At 51.3% G+C, this 27,574-nt stretch overlaps 1 protein-coding gene across 1 annotated transcript; it reads left to right on the top strand.

Moving 5' to 3' along the window:
- Positions 1 to 5,541: 5,541 nt before the first annotated feature.
- On the top strand, positions 5,542 to 24,132 carry CLEC2L (C-type lectin domain family 2 member L; the record flags this gene model as incomplete). The annotated part of the gene is made up of 6 exons (XM_081244966.1): positions 5,542 to 5,731; positions 14,761 to 14,835; positions 17,188 to 17,354; positions 18,230 to 18,330; positions 19,902 to 20,014; positions 22,831 to 24,132. The coding sequence occupies 5 exons, from the start codon at positions 5,542 to 5,544 to the stop codon at positions 20,011 to 20,013; spliced, it is 645 nt and encodes a 214-aa protein (XP_081101092.1). The 3' UTR covers position 20,014; positions 22,831 to 24,132.
- Between the last annotated feature and the right edge of the window lie 3,442 nt (positions 24,133 to 27,574).

Here is a 27,574-nt window from a genome sequence, read left to right on the forward strand (position 1 = left end):
GTTCGATGGGTAATGAACTTCGGTTTTGCGGGATGAAAGGAGTTCAGGAGGTGGATGGTGGTGACGTTTGCACAAAATGAATGTACCGAATGCCACTGAAAGATGGTTAAGATGGTAAATTTTATGTTGCGTGTTTTTTACTAGAGTTAAAATAAAACATACACAGAAGGAAGAAGATACGGCTTTATCATGAGAGGCCCTTTCTGCCTGTGACCTGCAATCCAACACGGCTGAGAGTCCGGTCAAGTGCTATTGGAAAAGCTGAATTTTCTGCAACAAGCCGAGAGCACAGGGACCACAGGCTGAGAGGCAGAAAACAGCAAGAGAGAAAGTTGGGACTTAGGAGGCGAGTACCGCGAACTGACATTTAGGTGTCTCTTGTACGTGTTTGCCTATATGAACTCATTACTTATGACAACTCACTGGGGTAGATGCTGATTTTCAGATGAGGAAAACAGAGGCAGGAGGAAGTTAAACAAATAAAACAAATAAACCTCGACGAAGTAAGGAACAGAGCCAGGACTGTGACCTGGGCAGTCGGTGGTTCTGTTCCTACTCCATGGCACTGGGACACAAATAGCCTGGAAGCCCCCTGAAATCCCAAGCGGATCGTGTTGTCAGAGAAACCCACACCAGCTCACAAAGCCTCAGTCCCAGGGTGACCTCCCGACCTGCTGCACCAGCGCGGTGCCTCTCTCCCTGGATGCAGAAAAGCCCACGCCGCGGGGGTTTCGCAGCTGCTGCCTTGCCTACCCTCCCCTTCACTTTCACGTGCTTTAAGTTCTGTGGACTCTCCTCCTTCCAGAGAACAACCTGTGGAGCCGCTTCGGGAAACCGCTGGCCATACAAAATTATTCCAGTGCTTCGAAGATTTACTCGCCACAATCCGCTTTTGGTGTGCCCACGTCCAGGAACTGACGCTCATTTCCTGGGCCACAGTATCATTGTTCAGTGTGTCTCACAGTTGGCTCTGGGATAGGAAAATCTCTTGGCCAATGTCTTTTGACTACCCTCAGTATTTCTGCTTGAAGAATCTGTTTGTGTGCGCTACTTGGGGTCGCCAGCATAGACCGTGTATTAGGGTTAGGTTGAGGATGAGAAAGATTCAGTCATCATCTGGCCTGATGGAAACCAGCGAGGACCTAGGAATCCCCTGGCGGTCCAGTGGTTAGGGTTCCGCGCTTTCACTGCCCAGGGGACCTAAGGTCCCACAAGCTGCGCGGTGCAGCCAAAAACAAAACAAAATGCAACAAAACAAAACCAAAACCCAGCAGAGGACAAACCACATCATCACATCACTGGGGGCCCTGTGACAAAGAAGGACAGGACAGGGGAGTGGAGACTTATTTCAGCAAGATGAGCCACGCTCTAGAGAGAAATACACATCAACTAGACAGAGGGGAGGCTTTGCCCCGGTGGAGAGGAACTTCTTCACCAGAAGGATGTCTCCTCTGTGCCACAAAAAGGACAGTGTCTTCCTGAACCCAAGGAAGAAGGACCTTGAAGACCCCATGGCTCCAAGCAGCGTAGTGAGTTACACAATACTCACATGGACTTGGCAATGAGAATTTGATTGTAGACAGCCAAGAACAGACTCTGCGAAGGAAACTATGCCAAAATACCACCATGTAATAAAATATATTCTACCACCAGTACTTAGTTTGTCTTCTCCTTGTGTTGGTTTCACAATTTTTTCACTTTATTAACTTACGGACAGTAAAGTGAATTATTTATGTTTGTTGTTATAAATGATCTGTTCTTACTCCTCTCACTGCCAAGAGCTAAGACCTTCCTGGTGTCCCACAGTAATAGGGAGTCTGGTTGCAGATCTCAGGTGATTTCATTGACTTATGGGGAGAAGGCAGTGTGATTTCTCAAGCCCACTCCAAAGGAATAAGCAGAAAAACCTACAACCCGTATATAGCTTCAGCCCTCATCCATATGGAAATACCTTTCCTAATATCCTCCGAGTTCAGCACCTGCTCATAACCATGAGGACCCACACCCTATCCTCACATAATAAGCAGTGAGGAAGTTTCCTTCCAGACGGGGGGGACAGGCCAGCAAATGAGGCCCTTGCCTAATTAGGAGGTATTTGTCTTTAGGGGTCTCATCCAGTGACAATTTACCTAAGGGTTTGTGATGTCTTGTGCTACAAGGGGTCCCTGACATCAAGTGTATCCTTAAATCAGAGACTGTCAACTGGTAGCCCAGAGGCTGAATCAATCATGTAGATGTATGTGTGTGTGTGTGTGTGTGTGTGTGTGTATTGTGGCTGTTATTTTTGGGCTTATACAAGTTTTCTATTAAAATATGAATTATTTGCCAGAATTAAAAATTATGAAGTTTCATATAACAACTCGTATTTCCAACCCCTTTGGAAAACACCAAAATGCTGGGAAGCGCTGTTAACAGTGGAGCAGCATTGCCACTTGGCAATAACCCACTGACCTGAGTGAGGGGGCCCCCCACAGCCCCCACTGGTAGGATTTATTCCTTCCTTCCTTCCTTCAAGTGTCTGCCCCTGCACATTTGGGTTCGCAACTCTGTGCCCTCCTGGTCTAGTAAACACCAATGTTCCAGAATTGCTCAGTGCACGTGGGGACGCAGGGCCAACCATGACACTCTGGCAGGTAGTAGGATAACCTACTCTCATGAAATTTTTGTTTGGCTCTCTACGTATCTCCTAATTGTAAGCAATTTGCCAGGCTTTGTATGTCTTTGCCTTAATAATTGTGGTGGGGCAGAGAGCAAGGCAGCCTGAAAATGAAACTGATCTGTACTAAAAACCTAAGGCCACTGAAGAGATGATGGGGTGTCCTGGAGAGAGGGGGCCCTTGGAGAAGTGGTGAGGTGAGGAGGGTGGACCCTGCCCGGGAAGGGCAGAGAGGTCTGGGGACTCCTCCAGGGTAGCAGGGTCACTACCACTCATGAGAGCCTTCTGGAGCCACATGGCTCGGTGGCCAGGAGAGGCAGCTCTGGCCCCAGAGCCCCAGCCCCAGCAAAGACTCCGTATCCCAGGAAAGCCAGGAAGCAGGGCCTGCCTGGCTTGGAGGACAGGTGCCAGCCAGGATTTCCCTCATAAGCCTCAGGGACTCTGATACCACCTTGGAAGGACTACAGCCTTCAAAACAGACTGAGATGAAAAGGAATGAAGGACTGACATAGGCTATAACACAGATGCCCCTCGAAAATGTGCTAAGTGAAAGAAGCCAGGCACGAAAGGCCACATAGTGTAGGATTCCAGTGATATGAAATATCCAGAATAGGCAAATTCATAGAGACAGAAAGCAGATTCGTGGTTGACAGGGGCTGGAGGAGAGGGAGATGAGGGGTGACCGCTTGATGGGTACCAGCTTTCTTTTTAGGGTGGTGAAAATGTTCTGGAATTAGATAGTGATGATGGTCGCACTATGTTGTGAATATATTATGAATGTACTAAAATTGTAGCCTTTAGAATGGTTAAAATGGAGAATTTTATCTCAATTTAAAAGATGAGCTGGAATTTGCTACCACCTTAGCGGATGGTGACCTGAAGTTACAATTAAGTTGATTTAAAGGAAAAGGAAAAATTTCCCCCCGCCCAGCCTCTGAGTTTGTGGGCAGGACTCATTCCTATTATCTAACCCTAAGAAAAGGAGCCTGTATCCTGAGACACAGAAGGACCCAGGTTTACCTGGGATGGAGCTCTAGAGACAGGAACACGGAGTGTGTTAGAAGGTGGTAAAAACACTGTCCAGGGGAACAAGACTGGGTCCTGATGACCTCGGAGCTCAGCCCAGTCCTGGGCTGACCAGCTCCAGACTTCTTTTATTGGACTTTCGAGTTTAAGCCTTTGCTCTTGCGGTCTTCTCTTACAGTCTGCCGAATCGAATCCAAACGAACGCAGCATCCTAGAGGATGTGTGATCTGAAGCGTTAGCAGACGTTACGTGGGCAAACTGGTGTGTGAGGGGCTACAGGTTGGGATGAGAAGGACCAAGAGGAAACGTATTCCAGGCAGAGGGGAGAGAATGTTCCCTGGCCTGGAGGAAAGACAGAACACAGTTGGGTGTGTCTGGGGCCAGCAGACAAGGGGTAGAAGGAGATGAAACCTGAAATAGGAGCAGGGCTAAGACATGAGGGACCTTGTAGTCTTGTAAGAAGTTGGACCAGGGCTTCCCTGGTGGCGCAGTGGTTGAGAGTCCGCCTGCCGATGCAGGGGACACGGGTTCGTGCCCCGGTCCGGGAAGATCCCACATGCCGCGGAGCGGCTGGGCCCGTGAGCCATGGCCGCCGAGCCTGCGCGTCCGGAGCCTGTGCTCCGCAACGGGAGAGGCCACAACAGTGAGAAGCCCGCGTATCGCAAAAAAAAAGAAGTTGGACCAAGCCCACAGGTAGAGGGGGCCCTGAAGGACTCGTGAGGTTCACATTTTTGGAAGATGCCTCTGGTGCTGAGACAGGAGGAAGCAAGAGCCGAGGGAGACCATAAGGAGACTGAGGCTGCGGCCAGACAGATGAAATGGACTTGTACTTGGCGAGGGGCTGTGAGAAGGGAGCCTCTGAAAGGGACAGTTCACAGGAGTCGGTACTGATTGGATCTGGTGGTGGGGACAAAGCAGGAAGGTTGAGGACGAGGAATCATGGGCTGAGAGAGGACGCAGACGTGGGCCTGGGACTGGAGAAGGAAATGCAGGCCTGGGCGTGGAGCCGGAGGTGGCCCGGGCTCAGCCACGGAAAGAGTGCCCGAGTGAAGACCATCGAGGGAGCCCTGGCCTGGGAGTCAGAAACCAGCCAACCGTGCGCTTGTGCGGTGCCGCCTTCAGCCATGCCCTTGACCTCTCTAATTCCGGTCCTCATCCTAAACTGGGGGTGTTGTCAGTTCATGTTTGTAAAACCCCCTGGCACTTACTAGATGCTCTGTCAATGTTAACTGAATCTGAAATGTTGCTCCATGCGTCCCATCGGCACTTTGCTCTCTCGTGCGCGCCGATTCTGGCCGAAGACACAGCCCTCACCCCTCTGCTCTGGCTCCAGGGTAGCCCAGAGGAAAGCCCCTCATCTTCCTTGAGCCGCATGAACTTGATTCCCGTTTAACAGAGGACAAGCAGGAGGCTGCCAGGTGGACCTGGATTAGAAGCCAGGGCTCCCGGCTCCAGGGTGCGCGCTCCCGGCTCCGCAACATCTGGACTCCTGCCGAGGGGGCGGGAGACCTGGGGGCGGGGCGCCGGGAGGCGGGGCTTCGGGTCTCCTCGCGCCCGGAGCCTCCTCCCTCCCTGCGCCCGCCCTGCCGCACCTCCCCGCGCTCGTCCTCCCCCGCCCCGGCTCTGCGCGGAGGCTGCGGCTCGGCGGGGCAGGCGCGGCGCGCGGGGACCCAGGCGGTGGCGGCCGCCGGGCGCAGCGGGTCCGGCGCGGGGAGCCGGGCTCAGCCTCGGGCTGCGCCAGCCCCGACCCTCGCCCACCCGAGGTCGGCCTGGGGGGCCCGCAGGGCGCCGAGTGCGCGTCGGGCCGGGCCCCGCACCTCGGCACAGGAGCGCGGGCGCGGCGCGGCACAGCGACAGGCATGGAGCCGGCCCGGGAGCCCCCCGCGCGGGCCCGGCCGCCGCCGCCCCCCGCCGTCCGCCCCGCGTCCGCCCCCGCCGCGCCCAGGCTGCGCTCGCCCGCCGAAGCGGAGGGCCGCGGTCCCGAGGGGCTGCTGCGGCGATCGGGGTCGGGCTACGAGGGCAGCACCAGCTGGAAGGCGGCCTTGGAGGGTAAGCGCCTAGCGGCCCTCCATCCCCCGGCCGGGGACCCGGGAGGCGGGACAGAGTCACCTTGGCCGGTCTCCCGGTGGGGAGAGCGGGGAGCGCGACTCTGGAACCCGGAGGATTGCCAGGGCATCAGATGCCACATTGTGGGGCGGTGGGGAACAGGTAACTGGGGACCACCTATAGTACAGCCTTGACCCTGTCTCTGCAGCTAACTCCCTCTTTGACCTTGGGAGCAGGTTTCCTGCTCCGAGCCTGTTTCCTTATGAGTGAAGGCGGACAGTTACTGTCCGGCACTAACCCGATAGGCATATTTAGAGAGTGGCTTGACCCTATCTATAGCAGTGAAAGTACTTTGGGCAAAGTGACAAAAGCTGTGGACCCCGACGCGGTGCTAATGCCCCGTGAGAAGGGGGTTGGGGGATGGGGCGCTGGTGGTGCCGGGAGGGAGAATCAGCCAGAGGGCCTTCCTTGCAAGTCGGGGGTCCCACCTACCTCTTCCAGTCAGAGGGGCTCACGGCCTGACCCCTGACTGGCCAAAGGGGCGGTCACCAAAGTGGAAGACAGATTTCAAGTTCATGAGTTCTTTCACTTAACTCGTGTGGCCACTTGTGTGGTGTGGGAGGTGCTGAAGCTGCCCAGAGGGCTGGTCCTCTGGACGTTTCTCGGTACTCTGGACACCCGGAGTCCAAAGGCCGAGGACCTGCCTGGATGGCATCAACTAGGGAAGCCCAGGACCTGGATCACCCAACCATTAGGGAAGGAGTGTCAGAAAAGGAGGGCTTCCTGGAGTAGGTGACCTCTTAGGAGGTGTGGAAAGAGAAAGATGGGTGCACCAGGCTCGAGGAGTGACACGTTCAGGGATCAAGTGGCGAGGACTCGCCTGTCCCTTGTGGGGAACTGACCTCCAAAATACCAGGATCGGGGTGGGGCGCGGTGAAAAGAGAGGAGTCTGGAGAGCCCAGACCGTGAATGGCTACCCAGGCCTTGCCAAAGTGTTTGGACTTTGTCTGAAGCGGCTGTTGAGAGATTTGAAGCATAGAATGAGACAGTGGGCGGCCCTTGGAAAAGTGGTGGTGACCCAGAGGGGTCAGACCAAGGCCAGGTCAGTGAGGAAGGCGGGGCTGTGGTCAGGGGAGGGACATAACCAGCGCCAGCCAGGGCAGGTGCCTGGCCAAGGAGGGAGAGGTGGGGACAGTTCTGTCAGCATTTGGCCCAAAGGCTGGTAGGCCAGGGGACACGGATGGCCTGAGGAGGGGCTGTGCAGACTCTTAGGGGAAAGCTGGACACCTGGGTGGTGATTTGGGACAAAGGAGGCAAAGATGTTGGAACTCAGTGTAGGAGCGCCATTGCAGAGGACCTTCGGGCTGGGGAGAGCTGAGCTGAATAAAGGTGGACAAACCCTCACTGTTAGATTTGCCTGTGACCCACTGCTTCCCTCCTGCCCAAGTTATTTCTTGAAGTTGCTCACGCCTCTTGCCTGTATTTCTCCACTCATTCATTCATAAGCATTTCTCCAGGGGCTGCCCTAACCTCATTCTAACCCCCAGTGCTTAGGGGCCACTTCAGGGGTGGTGCGGCTTCTTTCAGTGCCTCCAGCTGGCTGGCTCCCATCTTACCTCCCATCCTGACCTTGGCCCCTTCTGCTTCCTACTCCCAGCCATGGCTGGGCCAACCACCTGCAAGTTAGGCTGAAGAAGCAGCCGCACGCCCGGCAGGAAATGGCCCAGGGGGCCTCTCAGGACACTGGGTCTTCCAGGCCCTGTGGAGTCTAGCCCACTCTGTGCTCAGTGCCCACCTGTGGCCCAGCCTCGTCTCGCCTGTCTGGGCATGGCTCCCTGCCTGGCCTGGCTCTGTGTCTCGTGGCACCTCTGGCCCCTGCCCTCGTGCCCATGGCCCACCAGGAGCAGCCCCACCCTGGTGCCTGTGGACCTTGGGGGCTCAGCATCTGGGGCCTGTGGGCCTTTTCCCACAGGAGTTTTAGGATGTGGAGTCTGTGTCCCTGCCAGGGACCTCCCCTCCACTGGTCCCCTGAGCATCTCCTGGGTGTTCCCTGGGCGCCGCGTCTCCTGCGGGGAGAGGGGAGCTCTCGGACCACGATGGTGCTCTCCAGGGTCCTGCCGTGTGCTGATTCCCCCACATTCACTCACTCTTCCTCACCTCCCACAAACACTCCTGGAGGCCCCACTGTTCCACCGCAGCTCTGGGCACTGGGAACATCCCTGCCCTTGCAGAAATCACAGGACAGGGGCTGAGGCAGCCTGCTGCAGTGCAAAGAACACAGATTCTGGAGTTGGGTAAGCCTCAGCCAGATCCTTCAACTGCCAGTGGGCTGGCAGGTTTTCAAACTTGTCTGAGCCTCAGTTTCTTCATCTGCTGAGCAAGATAAGGATTTCTGCCTCTCGGAGCTACACGGACAAAGGTGCTGGGGTGTAGGCTGTGTGCGGGTGATCTCTTTCCCCAGTCCCTAGAGACTGGCATCCCTGATGAGGGAACCCAGGGAAAGTGTATGACCAACTGCTCAACTGAAATCCTTTGACTGTTCGTCTGCCTACTGTGAGTCCACTTCCCACCCCAAACTGAAGTCCTCATAACGAGCCCAGTCCACAGACCCTGAGAAACACCCGTGATGGGATGAAGGGTCTGCCAGGTCTGGGGACCAAGGGGTTTTGCAGCCCTTGCTTAGCCAAGCATCTGTCTTGAGACTTCTTGATTTGACCAAGCTGAACCCCCAGGGGGCCTGTGCTCCTGTATTACCATGTACCGAATATTTATCAAGTACCTACAAAGTGCCAGCCCCATGCTGGGGCTTTCACAATAGCTGTCTTGTTTAACCCTCCCATCTACCCTTGCAGGGGCTTGGTGAATGTTGTACCTGTTTTATATATGAGGAAACTGAGACTCAGAGAGGCTGAGTGTCTTGCCCAAGGATGCACGTTACTCTCTCACACGTGAAATCCCGTCGGGTTTGCCACGAGGCCCTCTGATATGAAACCTCTTACTCTGTCCTGAGCTGACCAACATGCGGCTTGGGGAGGCTAATTGGAGAGAATCAAATTGTGCTTCTGATGCATGTAGCCCTCCTCCCTGCGCTCCTCAGACAACCCTGCCCCCTCCGGCAGATGCTTTTTCCTCGTCACAGGTTAAGTGACGTGGAAAACGTCTTAAATCTGAAGCTGAGATTACAGCCCAGGTCTTTAAGACTCTCCTTCGATGAACAGTTAGCTTTGTAAATAGGAAGCCAAACAGAAATTCTCCTGATTGAGTCCTCTCCCTGTGGATATTAACCTCTCCTTCCATCCTCAGCCTTGGGGGACAGGCTGGAAAAGTGATCCAGAGCTCCCGCCTGCGTTCTGGAAAGACTGGAGGTGATTGGAGATGGGAATCTATTTCTGGCATTGGGGTAGGGAGGGTGAGGAAAAGCAGCCTGGGGGTACAGGAGTGGGGACAGTGATTCTGCAAATCTCAGGCTATAGATTTTCCAGGGCTCACCAGTTCTGAATTTTTAATATTGAAAGTTTCTTGATAAGACACAAACCCACAACTTCCTACTCAAAACCACACACACGCATTTAGCAAAGCCTCTTAAAAATTTTAAAATGACCAAACTCTACATTTGATAGTTTGTGACAGTCAAGAGTATGCCTTCCAGGCTGTGGCCCTGGCAACTTAGAGACCTCAGCTATGATTCTCTTTTGCACTGTGGGTATGAGGGTGTTGGGAGATTTGTCTGGGCTTGGGTGCCAGGTTGTTTTCAGTTGTTCCTTCTAACATCAGGCTGAGTCATATACATTTATAACATAAATAAACTGCACCCTCAAACTCCCTCTAATAAGGGCCACTGCATAGAAGGAAGGACTGCTGAGTTAGACATTTGTTACGGCTTGAATTGTATCCCCCCGCAAAGAGATATGTTGAAGTCCTAACTCCCCAGCACCTCAGAATCTGCCCTTATTTGGAAATATGGTCATTGCCATTGTAATTAGTTCAGATGGGGGCATACTGGAGCAGGGTGGGCTCCTAACCCAATACGACTGGTGTCCTTCTAAGAGGTGGTCACATGAAGACAAAGAGACACAGGGAGAAGGATGTGACGATGAAGGCAGAGACTGCAGTGATGCAGCTGCAAGCCAAGGAGTACTGAAGATCGCCAGCCAACCAGCATAAACGAGGACCGAGCAAGGAAGGATTTCCCTTCAGGTCTCAGGGGGAGCACGGCCCCACCGACAACTTGACTGTGGACTTCTAGCCTCCAGAACTGTGAGACAACACACTTCCGGGGTTTTAAGCCACCTGCTCTGTGGTGCTTTGTTACATCAACCTAGGAAACTAACACAACATTGTTTTGGCTTGTCCAGGCCCACAGCTGTCCTCGAGGGTGAACAAGGAGTCAGACTCCGTAGCGCACCCTCTCTCTGTTTACAGTGCAGCATCCAGAGCAGTTATCCCCACAAAAGAATGAAGAGAATCCTCAGTTCTGGTGATGCTGGAGACACAGGCACAGACTCCCCTTTCCCTGAAAGCAGGTGTATATCCGCATGGCCAAGGGCATTGTCATTCAGGGTGACACTGTCATTCAGGGTGACACTGTCATTCAGGGTGCTCTGTAACATGCAAGGCAATGACCGAGCCCTGTTGTAGGGAACCCAAACGTGAGTAAAGCACTGCCCTTACCCTAAAGGAGCCCATGGGCCGATAATCATCATGATAGTAATTGCTAACACTGAAGGAGAGCGTACCATGCCAGGCACTGCTCTAAGCCCTATACGTTGAATCCTCATAAAATTCTAAGAGGGAGACACTATTATGACTTCATTTGAAAGATGAGGAAAATGAAATAAAATAGCAGCTAAGTAGCTTTGCCACTAAAAAGTGGCAGAGCTGGGATTTGAACCCACGTGAAGTGGTTTACGATGCTATGCTCTTACTGTGGTGCCAGGGTTATAGAAGGGGATTGAGAGGCATTTAAAGAAGCGAAAGGAGGGACTTCCCTGGTGGTCCAGTGGTTAAGACTCTGCATTCACAATGCAGGGGGCCTGGGTTCGATCCCTGGTCGGGGAACTAAGATCCCCCATACCGCAACTAAGCCCGCGCAAGTTGCAACAAAGACCCAGTGCAGCCTAAATAAATAAATTAATTAAAATAAAGAAGGGAAAGGCAGGATTCACACGAAGCTCAAGGGGATTAGTCTTACAACAAGCTACCCCTGAGGACAGCAGAGCAGATACAGAAGGAGCCCAGCCCTCGAGGGCAGGCGTGAGCCTCTGTTCTTACCACGCCGGAAGCCACCCACCTCTCTGGTCACTTGCCAGTATAGACCGTGCTCATAGGAAGGACTCCTGGATGTTTGTTGGACTTGCAAGTAAAGATGGCAGACTGAATACGTGCGTTTATTTTCTTTCCCTTCCAAAGCTCATTAATACAACAGTAAAGGGATTTTTAAAAGGTCACAAGGATAACAAGAACAGGAGACAAAACAATAGCAACGAGGGGCTTCCCTCCCTGGTGGTGCAGTGGTTAAGAATCCACCTGCCAAGGCAGGGGATACGGGTTCGAGCCCTGGTCTGGGAGGATCCCACATGCCGCGGAGCAAATAAGCCCGTGCGCCACAACTACTGAGACTGTGCGCTAGAGCCCGCGAGCCACAACTACTGAGCCCACGTGCCTAGAGCCCACGCTCCGCAACAAGAGAAGCCACCGCAATGAGAAGCCCGCGCACTGCAATGAAGAGTAGCTCCCACTCGCCGCAACTAGAGAAAGCCTGGCAGTGCAATGAAGATGCAACGCAGCCAAACATAAATAAATAAATAAATAAAATTTAAAAACAAACAAACACATAGGGATCAACGATGGTCTAACTGACACTGAATCCACTGGCCTGAGAAAGTTCAGGAAGCAGAGGAACAACCTGAGTCACAACCAGGAACCCCACAGCGCAGAGACCGGGGCACCAGTCAGCACGGCTGAGCTGAAATCAGGAGGGCTGGTTAAACACTTGTTAGGAAGACTTCAGATCCCCAAATCCTCTCCCCACTCTGTAAGCCCATCCCCAGCCCTCTTCCTTGGGGGAGAGAGGGCCTCCGGACACCAACACATTTGAGAGCAAGCAGTTAAGGCGACATTTATGTATTGAGGGCTCAGGATGGCCTCCTAGCCTCTTTTCCCAGCCAAGCCTACACCCTCCAGGAGGGAAAACAGAAGAGCCGTCTCCAGGGACACTGACCCAAGAGGAAAAACCCAAGGAGGTCAACAAACAGACAGCCTTGAGGACCAGCCCGTCACTCTGCCACGACCCTCACAGTTAATAAGCCCCTCTTCCTGTCTCAGAGGTGCCAGTGAAGTCTTATTCCTCCTGCCTTAATCATGAACAAATAACCAAGGATCTCCAGACATCTCAGGAAAGTCTCTGACATGGAAGCTAGAGATCAAAACAAATGAACAGGAAAAAAAAAAAAACCAGTTTGGAGAAAACAGAGATTATACAGATTAAACTTTCTGCCCACCTCTCCTCCAGCCCCTCCGGAGCCCCCTCCCCCCAAAAAAACCCCTAAAAAACTATCAGTAATATCCTCAGAGAGATAAGAGAAAATTTTGCATCATTAAAATAAGAACAGGATGCTTTAAGAGGGAGTATTCAGGGAACAGCATCAACAAACTCAAAATAACCTTAGCAGTTAAAGATAATTGTAGAAATAATAAAAGATTCAGTAGAGAGTGGGAGATAAAGTTGAAAAAAATCTTCAGGAAATAGCAAAGGCAAAGTGGATGAGAGCTTCCTCTCTCCTCTCTGGTGGCTTTTCCTTTTCTAATAAGGGCACTAATCCCATTCTGGGGGCCCTCACCAAGAATGGAATCTGCTGGTACCTTGATCTTGGACTTCCTTGCCTCCAGGATTGTGAGAGAGAAGTGTCTGTTGTTTCAGCACCCAGTCTGTGGTTTTTGTTAGAGCAGCCTGTGCAGACTAAGTCATAAGTGAAGTAGAATTCCTGATTTTGCCTCATCAGCTTAAAGGAGCTTTGAAGTTGAAATAATGATGAGCACACAGAAGTGTAAGCAAAGGAAAATGATTAATTACAGGGAAACAAGAAGTTGTGTAGAAATAAAGATCATAATACACTGCATAGCTTTCCTGGGAGTAGCATTTACATTGCCATGTGAAAAGAACACCTAATTATCAGTCTAACCCAAACTATGATGTTGAGAGAGCAGGTAGTGTGTGAGCAGTCAGGGTGGGGACAGTAATGCAGAGAATTAAATCTTCCTCATTATTGTGGGAAGTTAATAAGTAGTGTCTTAAATAGAAAAGTCAAAAAGTATTGACATACGTAAAGCTTTTAGAGATTTGGAGGTAAATACCAAAAGAATTAGCTAAAAGGGTTGGAAGTAGTTGCCTCTGTGGAAGGGGCAATGTTCTTTGTTTGGTTGTTAGTTTGTTTAGTGAAGCCTGGTAGAATTTCTTGACTTCAGATCTGTTGCTTTTCAGATCCTTGATAAAGGACCAGGTTTCTTTTCCCAATTTGTTGTGAAGTACAATACAGACAAATTACTAGAAACAGTATCAGGCACTTGGAAGTCGCAGCAATACTGAATTGCTGTAAAAGTTTCTAGATACTTCCTCTCTCTCGATTTTGGTACTTAGCTCATCATGGGTGAGTAATGGTGGACAGCCCAGCACTGGGCTGTGGAGACACTTCTTTCATCTATGCACACATATAACTGTTAAAAGGTTTTAAAAATGGTTAAAAATAAAAAGGGAGTTCTCACCTACTAGGATGGCTATAACAAACAAAAATGGAAACTAACAAGTGTTGGTGAAGAAATGGAGAAATTAGAACACTTGTGCGTTAGCATTGCTGGTAGGATGCAAAATGGTGCAGCAGCAGTGGAAAACAGTTTGGTGGTTCCTCAAAAAGTTAAATGTAGAATTACTATATGATCCAGCAGTTCCACTCCTAGGTGTATAAAAGAATTGAAAACAGGGACTCAAACAGATATTTGCCAATGTTCATAGCAGCATTATTCATAATAACCAAAAGATGGAAACAGCCCAAGTGTCCATCAATGGATGGATGGATAAACAAAATGTATATAATTATACAATGGAACATTATTCAGCCATAAAAAAGGAATGAAATTCTGATGTGCTACAACATGGATGAACCTTGCAAACACTATGTTAAGTGAAAGAAGTCAGACCCAAAAGGACAGATATTGTATGATTCCACTTACATGAGGTTCCTAGAATAGGTGAATTTATAGAGACAGAAAGTAGATTAGAGGTTACCAGGGGCTGGAAGGAGGTGGGAATGAGGCATTCATGTTTAGTTGGTACAGAGTTTCTGTCTGGGGTAATGAAAACATTTTGCAAATAGGCAGTGGAATTTTGCAAATTAACAGTGCACAACATTGTGAATATAATTAATGCCACAAATTGCACACTTAAAAACGGTTAAGATGGCAACTTTTATGTTATGTATATTTTATCACAAAAAACCTTTCAAAGACCCTGTGTCTGAAGTCTAAAAGGGTTCTTTCATTACACATCGAATTAAAATTTTAGGTGAGAACAATAAATATCAATTTAAAAGGGAGAAGCCAGAGGATCAGGAAAGCTTTCGTGAAGAGAATGAAGGGTGTGGGGCAGGATTTCAAGAGACTGCAGTGGAGGAGAAGAAACTTGGGAGCAAAGACCCAGCTGAAGGGCTGTGAGGACGGACTGGGGTATTTCAAGGAGTCCGTCTGGCTAAAACCAGGGATGAGGTAGAGAAGCAGCAGGCGATGAAAGACTGGAAAGCTCCTGACAGCCACAGAAGAAGTTCAAGTGCGTAGCCCCGGAGGGAGGGTTTTTCAGCAGGGGGATCGCAGAATCAGACAGACCCGTGCTTTAGAGTGGCACCTCAGACTTCAGCATCAGAATCTCCTGGAGGGCTTGTTCAAACACAGCCCCAGAGTTTCTCACTATCAGGACTTGGGGCTGGAGGTGGGGATGGGTGGTGGGGATGTGCCAGGTAATCAACCCCTTTCTCTCTCCTCAGACACCACCACGCGTCTCCTGCTGGGGGCCATCGCAGTGCTTCTGTTTGCCATCCTGGTGGTGATGAGCATACTGGGTGAGCATGGACGTCAGAGCATTTATGCCATTCAGTTCCTACACACCTTGTCAAAAGCACGTCTAATTAGGTAAAGAAAGGTTCCAGACATACCGCCAATTCTGTGGGGTCAAAGTAAATAGGAAATAGAGTGTTGGTTCTAGATGAGATTTTAGCCTACAATAGTACATTCACACATCGACTATACCCGACCTCTTGGCTAAGCCATGCGGCGGAAGTGGAGATGTTAACTTAGGAACGTTCACAAAAATGCTTCGGGAACGCAGAACAAACTTGGTGTGTGTTAGTCACGTGATGCATCTTGAAGGAGACGGTTTGGGGTTAAGGGCCTTAAAGATCTCATTCACTTACTCAACAAACATTTATTGAGCCTGGCTGTGTGTTAGGCCCGGGGCTAAGTGCTGGAGATTTTTTTAAATGTATGACATCAACTTCCCTGTCCAGTGATAGAGGTGTTACTGCCTGGGGGCTTCCCGGGAGGGGGAGGGGAACGCATGGGCTAATCCCCGAAGAATGAATAGTTTCCTAGAGAGCAGGAGGTAGAGGGACCAGAGCATTCCAAGGGGGAGAGGCCTGAAAAACACGGAGCGGCAGGGTAGGACTGAAAGGGTTGAAGGAGGAACGCAAAAGAGGAAACTGCTACTAAGCAAGGGAGGCGAGGCTATAGGACCCTGGGATTTGCTGCTTTTAATGGATTCAAGTCAAGGTACGTCATGGCTTCTGAAGGGTTTGCAAAGTGACTTCAGGACCTCTGCCTTTAATCTTTGAGAAGCACCCTAAGACCTCAAAATGGGAGGAAAATCCACGGATAACATCAATTCCTACCAAACCCTCACCTGTAGGGCATGCAGGCTAAGCAGGGAGTTGTGAGTGCTTAGCAAAGAATGTGGTGACCACTGGGGTGAGCTTGGATTCACCTAGACTACTTGTTACAAATTCAATTGTTCTATTGCTAGGTTGGGAGGACAGGGCAATGTGTAAACACAGCAGATTGATGTTGCAGTAAAACACAACAGAGTCCCTGGAGATCCTCGTGGGAATGCATGGCCAGTAAGTCTAAGTGGGCCTGTAGCTCACTGAGCAGGAATGCCAGAGTGCCCGTTAATTAACTGGTGTTGGTGTGGTGGTAGCTCCCTTGGGGGCTTGAGTACCATGTTCTCAGCTCTGTCCTGGTCTACATTTTCGTCAATCTCTTGTATGAGAACAAACAAAAACATATGCTTACGGAATTTGCAGGTGAAACAATTCAAAGAGGGATGCTCAATAGGACAGATGAAAAAGAAATCAAGATTAAAATTTCTCTTCAGAAACTCAAATGAGCCAATGTGAATGAGATGACTGTGGAAGAAATAAACCCAAGATCCTGCACTTGGATTTAAATGTGATTTACACATGTTCTGGACAGGGGAGACCTGGCTTAGGTAGAGATCATAGGAAAATAGTTGAAGAGTGTGGCTGAATTCCTTTTGGCAGGGAGGCTTAGAGAACCTCATGGAAGTTCTGGGCCTCCTTCCCAGAGAAGTGCACATAGACACATATCCACAGATTCTTCTCATCGGAGCATCTGAAGACTGGAAAGCCCACAGCAGCTGGAAAGGGTACGGTGATCACTGCTGGGTGCTGGACCATGGCTCACGTGTCCCAGCCTGTTCTGGTGGCAGCATTTTACTGGTGATGTGGGCACACCGTACTGAGCCAGGCAGGATGGAGAAGGGCCTGGAGGGCACCCCCTGCAAGCGACTGTGGAAGGGACGGTGTCTGTTCAATCCTGGAAGAGGGGAGGCAGGGGTCCTTCTTCAAGTAGGAGGTGGAAGACAGACCAGGTCTGTCCGGGTCACTCCAGAGGCAGATCCTGGACCCACAGGTTCCAGGTCATGGGAAGGCAGGTTGGGACTCAAAATTGCGAAGGATCTTTCCAGCAGTTCAGCAGTGTTAGCTGATGAGGGTGTGGCCAATGAGAGCAAGGCCCATCGAGTCCGCCGCCGCCGGTTCCCAACCCTGGCCGGAGAGAGAGAACGCATGGCCCCCAGGTCCCTTCCAAGTCCGAGTTTCTCGGGTTCCCCGTCTCGGGGAGTTCGGGGGGAGAGAGGAGAGCTTAACCCAGGGGCCTAACCTGCTGAACTTCCCCTCGGGGCGGTGTCCCTGCCAGTGTCCCAAATTCCTTTTCCTTACTCATTTAGTCACCCGCCTTTTACCTGCCAGGCACTGTGACAGGCGCTCCCCCGAGGCATGTGGCTGATGGGCACCAAAGTGGAGGCCGGTGGAGGGGTGGCGGGGAGCAGTGGGATCCTTGGGGGGCCGGACAGAGGCCCGCTGTGCTGGTGGATACTGAGCCACTCCTCTTCCCTGCAGCTTCCAAGGGCTGCATCAAGTGCGAGGCGCCCTGCCCGGAGGACTGGCTGCTCTACGGAAGGAAATGCTACTTCTTTTCTGAGGAACCGAGAGACTGGAACACGGGCAGGCAGTACTGTCACGGCCACGAGGCCGCGCTGGCTGTGATCCAGAGCCAGAAGGAGCTGGTGCGTGCCGGTGGGGTGGGGACTTTCGGGGAGAGCCCTGCCCCAAGGACCTGGTGTCCCCTGTGACCTGTTTCCAGAGCACGGCCTGGGGTGGGGGGTGCAGGTGGGCTCCATGGGGTCTGAGCAGGTCCACGAGGGGCTCTTGTTTCCACTGCTATTGTCAAGGCCAACTATGTCCACCCGAGGCTGGTTTGCTGAGCTCAACTCAGTACTGAAGCGTGAGCATTACAAATGATACCCGCACTTGTGAAATGAAAAATCGCGTTGGCTTCTTCTACTAGTCCAAATCAGGGCCTGATCTCTCATTTAACACCCCAAACAGTTACATCACTAGAAATGTGAAAGAAACACAATTAGTGGGTCCCTTGGCCATTCTGGGTTTTGAGGGCAACAGTTCATGCAATCCAAAATAGCAGAAAATCTAAAAGTCACTTCTGTTTGTCTCTGATACACAGTCTGATAGCTCCTTTCGGCAGAGAAAGGCCCAGAAATACGTGGGTAGAAGGACATCCAGCCTGAGCTTTGAGACGTATCCCAGATAATCCATTAAGTAGGCAGTTCCAGGCTTCCTGAAAATGAGGAACGCAGGCATGCTGGCCCACTGAGCTAGGAGACAAACCCTGTTCCAGGCTTCCTGGCCCAGTGGTGCACTCCCAGAGCCTGGGTCCTTTGGAAGCCATTGCAGGCCGCTCCATGTGAGCGCAGGGTGTCTGTAACCCCAGCTCCTCACACTTGGGATGCAGTGATGGGATGTAGACCCTCTCCGTGTCTACACATCTTGGGAGCCAGTCTTCCAAGCTGAGGTTAGTCTGGGGATGTGTGAGCAGTCAGGAGACCGCACCTGACTCTGAGGTTTCCCTCTTTCTTTGGTGCAGGAATTCATGTTCAAGTTCACACGGAGGGAGCCCTGGATTGGTCTGCGCAGAGTGGGGGACGAATTCCACTGGGTCAACGGGGACCCGTTTGACCCAGACACGTGAGCTGAGGCTTCATTTTCTGGCCAAGGAGCTTAGACCGGGGAAGCCATAGCCTCCCAGACGCACCTCCTGAAGAACCTGGTTTTGTGCTAGCTGGAGTCACTCACCTCTAGGGTCAGGGGTATGGGACAGAGACCCAGTCATGATAATGGCTTTACTACTCTCTCCCTGGTAAAGTCCAGCCTGGTTTGGTGGCCCTGCTCCACGCAGGCAACAGAGCTTCCTGCTGCTGGAAAGGGCCCGGGCTCTTTCCACCTTGTGGCTCCCCAGTCCACCTGCACGGCTCAGGGAAAGGGAGGACGTGCCCTGGACACCCCTCTGCGTTGGCCAGAACTTAGCTTCATGGCCACACCTGACTGCAAGGGAGGGTGGGAGGTGGGGTCTCTGTTCTTAGGTGGGGCAGCCACGTGCCACCTAAACATTGTCACTGTGGGAGAAAGGGGATCTGACCCCTGGGCACCAGGAGGGTTCCCTTAGAGAAAACACCTCTTGAGGGTGTCGGTGGTGTGTGCAGTGGTGGTATTATTTGTGTGGCCCAAGTGCTGTGGTGGGGAGTGTGTGATGGGTTGGTGTGTGTGCAAAGCCAGGGACGGTTTGCGGGGTGATGGCGGCAGCAGTCATGGGTGTAGGGGCAGTTTAGGCCTAGGGAGACGCAGAGCAGCACACACAGGGGAGTAAGAACCTCAGCTTCTGATGTAGACTTTAAGGCTGGAGGACTAGGCCCGGGGAGCCAGGCGGGGGCACAGCTGCTGACCTGACATGAACTGCGCCCGTGACAACTCCTTCCCTGTGCCGGCTTCTCCCTGCCTCCTGCACCTGTCTTTGTCCTCAACTGCCTCTTCCTTGTTTTCTTTTTCTTTTTTTCCTTCTCTTTCCTTGTCCTGCCCTCATCCCAGATCTGTTCTTAGAGCTGCTGAGAAAGTCTTACCCTTGCTGCTCCCACCTCTCCCCTTCTGGAAGCTTCCTGCTCCCGGAACCCAGGGAGCCCTGGAAGCTGGGGTCCCCAGAGCACTGACTACCTGGCAACCAGCGGGCCTTGGGGCCACGCTTCTCTGACATCGAGGTGGTCCTGGCCCCCCTACTCCCTCTTGGGGTCCTTCTGATGCCCTCTCTTATGAGACCCCAGCTCCAGCCTTGGCAGGGGGTTCAGGTCAGGGTGACCAAATGAGGTGAAGAAGAAGTGTTGAGATTCAAAAGGGATGATGTTAGGCCCCCCTGTGCTAGATACAGGAGGTGCAGGCAGGGCGCTGTGGGGAAGGTGGGTGTGGAGCATGGTCCTAGACAGGGCCCCGGGTTCCTGGGACGAGTGAGCTGGGCCCGACAGGATGGCGGAGCCGGATGGAGGAGTGCAGGGTGCATCCAGGAAACATCCATGGGCATCACCGGGGGGCTGGAGCCGTGATGCACCATCTGGAGGCGATGGGAGCCATGCTAGCAAGGCCTGTGGGGGCCGACTGTCCCGGAAGGCTGCTCCAGAGGGAGGGACAAGTCATAGGGCCTCTGGGGCTGCCCAGTGACGGGCCGTGTCTGCCAGGTCGTGAGTGCCCGGTCTCTTCTCTCCCCGCCACAGATTCCCCATTTCGGGCCCGGGGGAATGCGTCTTCGTGGAGCCCACCAGGCTGGTGTCGACAGAGTGTTTGATGACCCGGCCCTGGGTGTGCAGCAAGATGGCCTACACATGAGGTGGGTCAGGCCAGAGGCGGCCCTCCAGCCAGCCTCCGAGACCTGCCAGCCCCGGGCTCGTCTCCAAGCGAAGCAGTGAGGAGGGTGCCTTCCGCCCCTGGGCGCTCTCCCAGGCCCCGGAGTCTTGGTCCCTGGTCTCCTTGGCCCCAGGCAGGTCCTGTGGCTCAGCAGTCAAATCCCATGAGTCAGTAGTACGGCAGGCACCTGTCCCCAGCCACACATGCCCACGAGGGCACACAGCCCCCGCTCAAATTCAGAGTCCACCCTTAGTCACCCCAACAAGTCCCTCTCTGGCCCTACCCTGGAACATTCCCTCCCCCGGAGGCCCTGGTGCTCTGAGGAAGGCCGGGGGCTGACAGGCTGCGGTACTGTCCACACAGACGGGCCCCCTCCCCACGCATCTCTCTCCTGGCTGCTGGGGAGGCCGAAGGGAAGCCCCCCTCACCTGGGCCCAGCATCCACTGTCCTTGCCTCGCCCGGGGTCTCAGGCAGGCCCCTGCTGTGTCCGTGGTGCTGCTGTGTTGGTCACTGATGGACTAAAGAGATGACTCGCATCCAGAGAAGTTGGCTGCCATTTGTTCCAGGATCATGGCTGGGGGGAGGGGCATGTCTCTGGGTGCCCGTCCTTGGAGGGACATGACCAAGAGGCACTGGTGTGGCAGGCGGCATGTGTAGGAAGCAAGGCCAAAAACACACTCTGTGGCCTCAGGGCACCGTTTAATGTTGCCAGGCCACTGAGTTATTCTCAGATGTCTGAGGGGTGTGCTCCATCTGGTTCCTTCATTACTATTCAACTCAGCGTGACAAACATTGATCCACACCTACCTCGTGCCAGACACCACACTAGGCATGGGGGTCCACAGCTTTATCCCCCAAGGAGCACACAGGGAGCAGAGGAAACAGCCTGGAAAGCACCAGAACATTCTGGAACCCAGTTGAAGGATGGCTTATTCTGCCTTAGGGGAAGATGGGGTGAAGAAGGCAGGAGGATGAGCCACGGAGAAGAGATGATGTTCACGTTGGGCCGGTTAAGAGTTTGTGCAGGTGCTAGGGCCCCTTCCTGTCCCCCCTTGGTCTGCCTGGAGAGGAAGCAGGGACAAGGGGGTGGGGGGGAGGCTGGCGGTTCCCCTGGGCCGACGGGGGCTGCAAGTGCCACCCTCTCCAACGTACACACGTGGAGCCCAGAGCAAGCTGTGGTCGGGTGAGATACAGCCAGCCTGCGTGGGAGCCGCGTGTATGAATCTGGGTCCCGGCCCATCTTCAGAAAATGGCTCACAGGGAAACAGGTCCTGCTCTGCTCGGCTCAGTCCTTTTACTGTCAGTTTTCAGACAAAACTGTCAGCTTGGGTTCGTTGACCTATTTAGTAAAATCTGGGTATTTTGTGGTTTCATATTTTATCTTTATGGGGAAGCCAGCGTGGAACCTGACTGTGCAATAAAGAAGCTAAGGGAATTCAGTGCGGCCTGTGGAGGGGTGGCAGGAGCCCACCACCTTCCCAGCCCCTGTGGGGAAGTGTGTTGAGGGGCTGGGGATTGAGGAAGCGGTCAGCTGCCGCTACTGCTGCTTGGGTTGGTCAGGGGTCGGGGTGGTAAGTGGGAGGGCGTCTCTCCCTCACGCCAGTTCTCACCAGTATCTTCCCCTCAAAGATGGTCTCGTTGCTTTCCACGTGGCACCTCATTTAAGTCTCTCAGAAAGACCCTGAGGCAGGTAATGCTGCCATGGGTGACAAAACTGGTCCTGGACGGGGAGGGCTAGGGCTGTGCTCTCATCCTGTCCTGTGGGTTCCGGTGGGAAGAAGGCCGCCACGACGTGGGTGGGGAGGGAGCAGTGGGGGAGGGCAGGGACCGAGGAACCCGGGCCACTGGGATCTTAGTTCTTGGGCTTGCCCTGGGACTGCACAACAATTCTAAGTCCGGTAGAGCTAAGAGGAACTCTGACCCAAGGTCATGGGTGTTTTAAGGGATCTCTTCTCTGTTCCTGCAAGGAAGACCAAAACAAAACACTGGCACGCCAAACTTCAGAAACGTTGAGAATTCTTGCAAAGGTTATACACCAACCAGGCACCCGCACCTCCCACGTGGGCGGAGCCAGGCTGGGTGGGCGGGGCCGCGGAGTCGGGTGCAGTTGGGGCCGGCGGCCACAGGTGGCAGCACGGAGGCCGCACGCTCTGCCGGTTTCGGAGCTCGAGCTGGCCCCCCTCGGTGGAGCGTGGAAGGAGGTGTTGGGGGCAGGCCCAAGGGACCACCCTTCCTCCAGCCCCACTCCTCAGCCCCTTTGGAGGATTTTCCCTTCTGAGGCAACGCCCCTGGAGTTGAGAAGGTGCTTGGCTGGGAGCCTGGGCGGCTGCGCCCTGGATGAAGTTGACCCCGCACGGCAGCCCTGTCCTCGGCGTAGCCCCTGGAGCCGGCAGGATGCGGGGAGAAGGCTGGAGCACGCGCACCAGGTCACCCTCAGACGTCCTTTGCGAAGATGGAGGGACGGGGTTTTTTTTGCAGGAGGACTCACTGGGAGGTAGCGTTTGTTGCCGTGCTGGTGGGTTTCACTAGTGTTTGCTTGGGAAACCCTCCTACAACCTTACAGATGAGGACGCAGGCTCAGGGCGGTTAAGGGACTTGCTCTGCTGCTGTACATCACAGGCCTAGGAGGTGGTGGAAGGGGAGGCGGGGTGGAAGGGGCCACCTTGGGAGAGGACGTGGGGTGCCCACAGGCGATTTTTTTCCTGTGCACTTTTATCGTCGTCGTATGGTTTTCAGGTGAACTTCCCATAGGGAGGGGGTAATGCAAACACTGAGTTCCGTCCTTGTCTCCCTTCAAGGCCCAGCTCAGGCTCCCTGGGACTCCTTCCAGGACAGCAGCAGCCCTCAGTGACCACTCTCCCTCACCCCAGCACCTCCAGCACTTAAGACTGAGCCTCTCACACCGCCGGAGTCTGTCGGAAGTTTTCATCTGTGACTCATCTCTGAAGTCATCTGACCGCTCTTGGCATCTGATTATAAGCCCCCGGATAGCAGGGATTATGTGTCACTGACCTCTCTGTAGCACACATAGCATGTGCTCAAAAAAAATTGTTGTATATGACAATAAGATTGCCCCCAAATGTCATCTCTGAAACTCTTTGCCATGGCTTTGGTGGGCGTGGCATGGTTTTAGAGGCCCGGCAAGATGCACTCTTTAGTTTGTTTTGCTTCAGGTAGGTTAGCTCGCTCACATTCCCTAAGCATGTAGATACTGCGCGGGCTGAGTGGAGGTGACAGGGAGCACCCGGGCCGTGAGGGAGAGCTGCCTTCGCCTCCAGAACATCCTCTGCATCATACACAGAGCCCAGCCGGCGAGGTTAAGGAGCTGGCTGTGAGTGGACACCAGGCCCGGGGAGGGTTTCCATCAGTGACTGGGGTTGGCGGCTGAAGATTCCTGTGGTCACCAGGATAATTATGCTAACGTCACTGTGCTGTTTGTGAAAGACGACCTGGTTTTCAGAAATGCCCACTGTCTGCTGTGCACTTACACCAGGACGGGGTGGAGGTAGAGGAGGTAACTGCTCTTTCCTTAGTCCGTAAAGAACTCCAAACTGGGAGCAAGTAGGAGGTTCAAACAGGGGTCATCCAGAAAACCTCCTGCCGTGCCCATCAGAGATCCCACGTCACAGCCTGGAGTGGATACGCACTTGGCCTGACTCAGAAGACCTGCCCGAGTCTGGTCTGGGCCCAGCTCTACCAACAAGCAGACGTGTAGCTCAGGCTGCTGTGCTCAACCTCCCTGACCCCAGGCTTCACCGCTAATATAAAGTAGAAATCGTGCCTGCCCTGCCTACCTCACAGGGTTTTGAGGCCTGTAGATGTGAGAATTTCAGGGATTAGAAATGATCGACCCCATTCTCACTATCCATGAGACCCCGAGAGGTTAAATAACATGTCCGAGGTCACGCATCTAGTGGCAGAGCTAGATCTCAGGTCTTGTGGCTCCTCTATTCATTGTTGATACTATTATTGCACGTATCATGCTTTGTTTGTTTACCTGGCCACCATCCACGCAGAAGTGTAAGCCCCTAGAGGGCAGGGATCCACTCTCACGCCCCTTTTTCCTCTAGCGCCTGGTACATACTAACGGTGCTTAATAAACGGTGTTGACCTAAACTGATCTTGACTCCTAGTTCAAGTGCTCCTTCTTCTACACCACGCTGTCTCTGATCTCAGAAATCTGTACTGCCAGTCCAACTGCCCACAAGAAGTATGAAAACTTGCAGATGTTTGAGAGAAAAAGATAAGATGCTCAACTGCCTTGCAATGCGCTTTAGGGTCCTGTAGTCTAGAGCACAGAATCCATTTGAACAAAGACATACACATCTAAGACAAAATTGTAATAACAATGAACACTAGTTAAGAGCTTATTAGGGCCAGCCATTCACACAAAGTGCCTGGCCCATAGTAAGTGCTTAAAAATTATCATCTTGGGCTTCCCTGGTGGCACAGTGGTTAAGAATCCGCCTGCCAATGCAGGGGACACGGGTTCAAGCCCTGGTCCGGGAAGATCCCACATGCCATGGAGCAACTAAGCCCATGCGCCACAACTACTGAGCCTGCACCCTAGGGCCCGCAAGCCACAACTACTGAGCCCACGTGCCACAACTACTGAAGCCCTCGTGCCTAGAGCCCATGCTCCACAACAAGAGAAGCCACCACAATGAGAAGCCTGTGTACCACAACAAAAAGTAGCCACCGCTCGCTGCAACTAGAGAAAAGCCCGCATACAGCAACGAAGACCCAACACAGCCAAAAATAAATACATTTATTATAAAAAAAAATTATCATCTTGTTTCACTATGATGTAAATTGAGTAGGGTCTTAGAGCATGCTACCTTTTGTAATACCCACATTTCAGAGGCCTACCCAAGAAAAGATCCCTTTCTGGCTTGCACCACAGACTAATGCAGGTCAGTGACAGGGCAAAGCATCGCTCCATCCAGGGTCTTTGCCAGGGTCTTTGAACATAAAGGCTCACACAGGATGTGTTTTAGGAAATGTGGTAGATGTGGCTGCCATGCACCGAGAATTTTTCCTTTCCTCTCATTCTAGGTACATGGAAGGATTGTATTTCCTGGTCTGTTTGAAGGTAGGTGTCAGGTGACATCAGAGCTTTAACCATGGAAAAGTGACAGATGTCGTTTCCAGGTGGAAACATTTAAGAACCAGTGCATACTCCTCCATATTCTCCCTCCCCCCCGTCGTGATTTTTTGATTTGGAGGCTCCATAAGACTGAAGCATCCTGGGATGCTAAGTCAGTGTGTGGGGGAGAAGCTTCCTGGAAAGCCTCTGAGGTTTTGGGTTTGTTGTGATTATAGCATATCTTACCCTAGACTAGACAGGAGCCAGGCCTGGAGGCGGCACACATTCCATCCACAGTCCATTGGCCAGGACAGTCATGGAAGGCTGAGAAATAACTTCTAGCTGTATGCTTGGATACATGAGATTCTTGATTCTAAAAGTTGAGGATTTTCATCAATTTTGGAAGATTCATCACCTTTGTCTCTAAATATTTCACCTGCCCGACTCTTTTCTCTCCTTCCAGGACTCCAATTAAGGCTGTTTGAGATTATCACACAGGTCTAATGCTCAAGTTTTTTGTCTTTTGATCAATTTGACACATCAATTTGATGAACTATGACTTTTTAGCAATTTGACTCTTCCAATCAATGACTGAAGTAGCTCTCTCCATTTAACTTTTTAAAAATTTCAGCAACATTTTACAAGTTTTAAGGGTAGAGCTTTTGCATATATTTTGTTAAATTATTTAAATATTTTTAATTTTTATGCTACTGTAGATGAATTTTTTTTAATTTCATAGTTTGTTTGTTGCTAGTATAAAGAATGAATATTGTTAAAATGACCATACTACCCAAGGCAAGCTACAGATTTGATGCAGTTGCTATCAAAATACCAACAGTATTTTTCACAGAACTAGAACAAATAACTTCAAAATTTATATGGAAACACGAAAGACCCCAATTAGCCAAAACAACTTTGAGAAGGAAGAACAGAGCTAGGGAGATCATGCTCCCTGACTTCAGACTATACTACAAAGCTACAGTAATCAAAACAGTATGGTACCGGCACAAAAACAGACACATAGATCAATGGAACAGGATAGAGAGCCCAGAAATAAACCTATGCACTTATGGTCATATGGTCAATTAATCTACGACAAAAGAGGCAAGAATATACAATGGAGAAAAGATAGTCTCTTCAATAAGTGGTGCTGGGAAAACTGGACAGCTGCATGTAAAAGTCTGAAATTAGAACATTCTCTAACACCATGTACAAAAACAAACTCCAAATGGATTAAAAACCTAAATGTAAGACGGGATCCTATAAAACTCCTAGAGGAAAAACATAGGCAGAACACTCTTTAACATAAATAGCAGCAATATTTTTTTGGATCCATCTCCTAAAGTAAAGGAAATAAAAAATAAACAAGTGAGGTCTAATTAAACTTAAAAGCTTTTGCACAGCAAAGGAAACTATCAACCAAACAAAAAGATGAGCCACCGAATGGAGAAAATATGCAAGTGGCAAGTGATGTGACCAATAAGAAATTAATATCCAACATATATAAATAGCTCAAAAATATCCAACATATATGAACAGCTCATATAAAACAGCAACATCAAAAAAACCAAACAACCTGATTAAAAAAATGGGCAGAATAACTGAATAGACATTTCTTCAAAGAGTAAATGCAGATGGTCAACAGGCATAGGAAAAGGTGCTTAACATCACTAATCATCAAGGAAATGCAAATCAAAACCACAACGAGATATCACCTCACACCGATCAGAATGGCTATCCTCAAAAAGAACACAAATAACAAATATTGGCGAGTATGTGGTGAAAAGTGAACCCTCATACACTGTTGGTGAGAATGTAAATTGGTGCAGCTGCTTTGGAAGACAGTATGGAGGTTCCTTAAACTAAAAATAGAGCTGCTATATGATCCAGCAATCCCACCACTGGGTACATATCCAACAAAAACAAAAACACTAATTCGAAAAGATAAATGCACCCCAATGTTCATAGCAGCACTATTTACAATAGCCAAGACATGGAAGCAACCTAAATGTCCATCAACAGATGAATGGGTAAAGAAGATGTGGTATATATATGCAACGGAATATTACACAGCCACAAAAAGAACGAAATTTTGCCATTTGCAGCAACTTGGATGGACTTGGAGTGCATTATGCTAAGTGAAATAAGTCAGACAGAGAAATAAATACTGTGTGATATCACTTACATGTGGAATCTAAACACAACAAACTAGTGAATATAACAAAAAAGAAGCAGACTCACAGATATAGAGAACAAACACTGGTAATGCCTACCAGTGGAGAGAGGAGGGGGAGGGGCACCCTAAGGGTAGGGGAGTGGGAGGTACAAACTATTGGGTGAAGATAGGCTACAAGGATGTATTTTACGACATGGGGAAGATAGCCAATATTTTGTAATGACTGTAAATGGAATGTAACCTATATATATATATATATATATATATATATATATATTTA

This window comes from Mesoplodon bidens (genome assembly GCF_964165515.1).
Source record: "Mesoplodon bidens genome assembly, chromosome: 9".
NCBI classification, from domain to species: Eukaryota; Metazoa; Chordata; class Mammalia; order Artiodactyla; family Ziphiidae; genus Mesoplodon; species Mesoplodon bidens.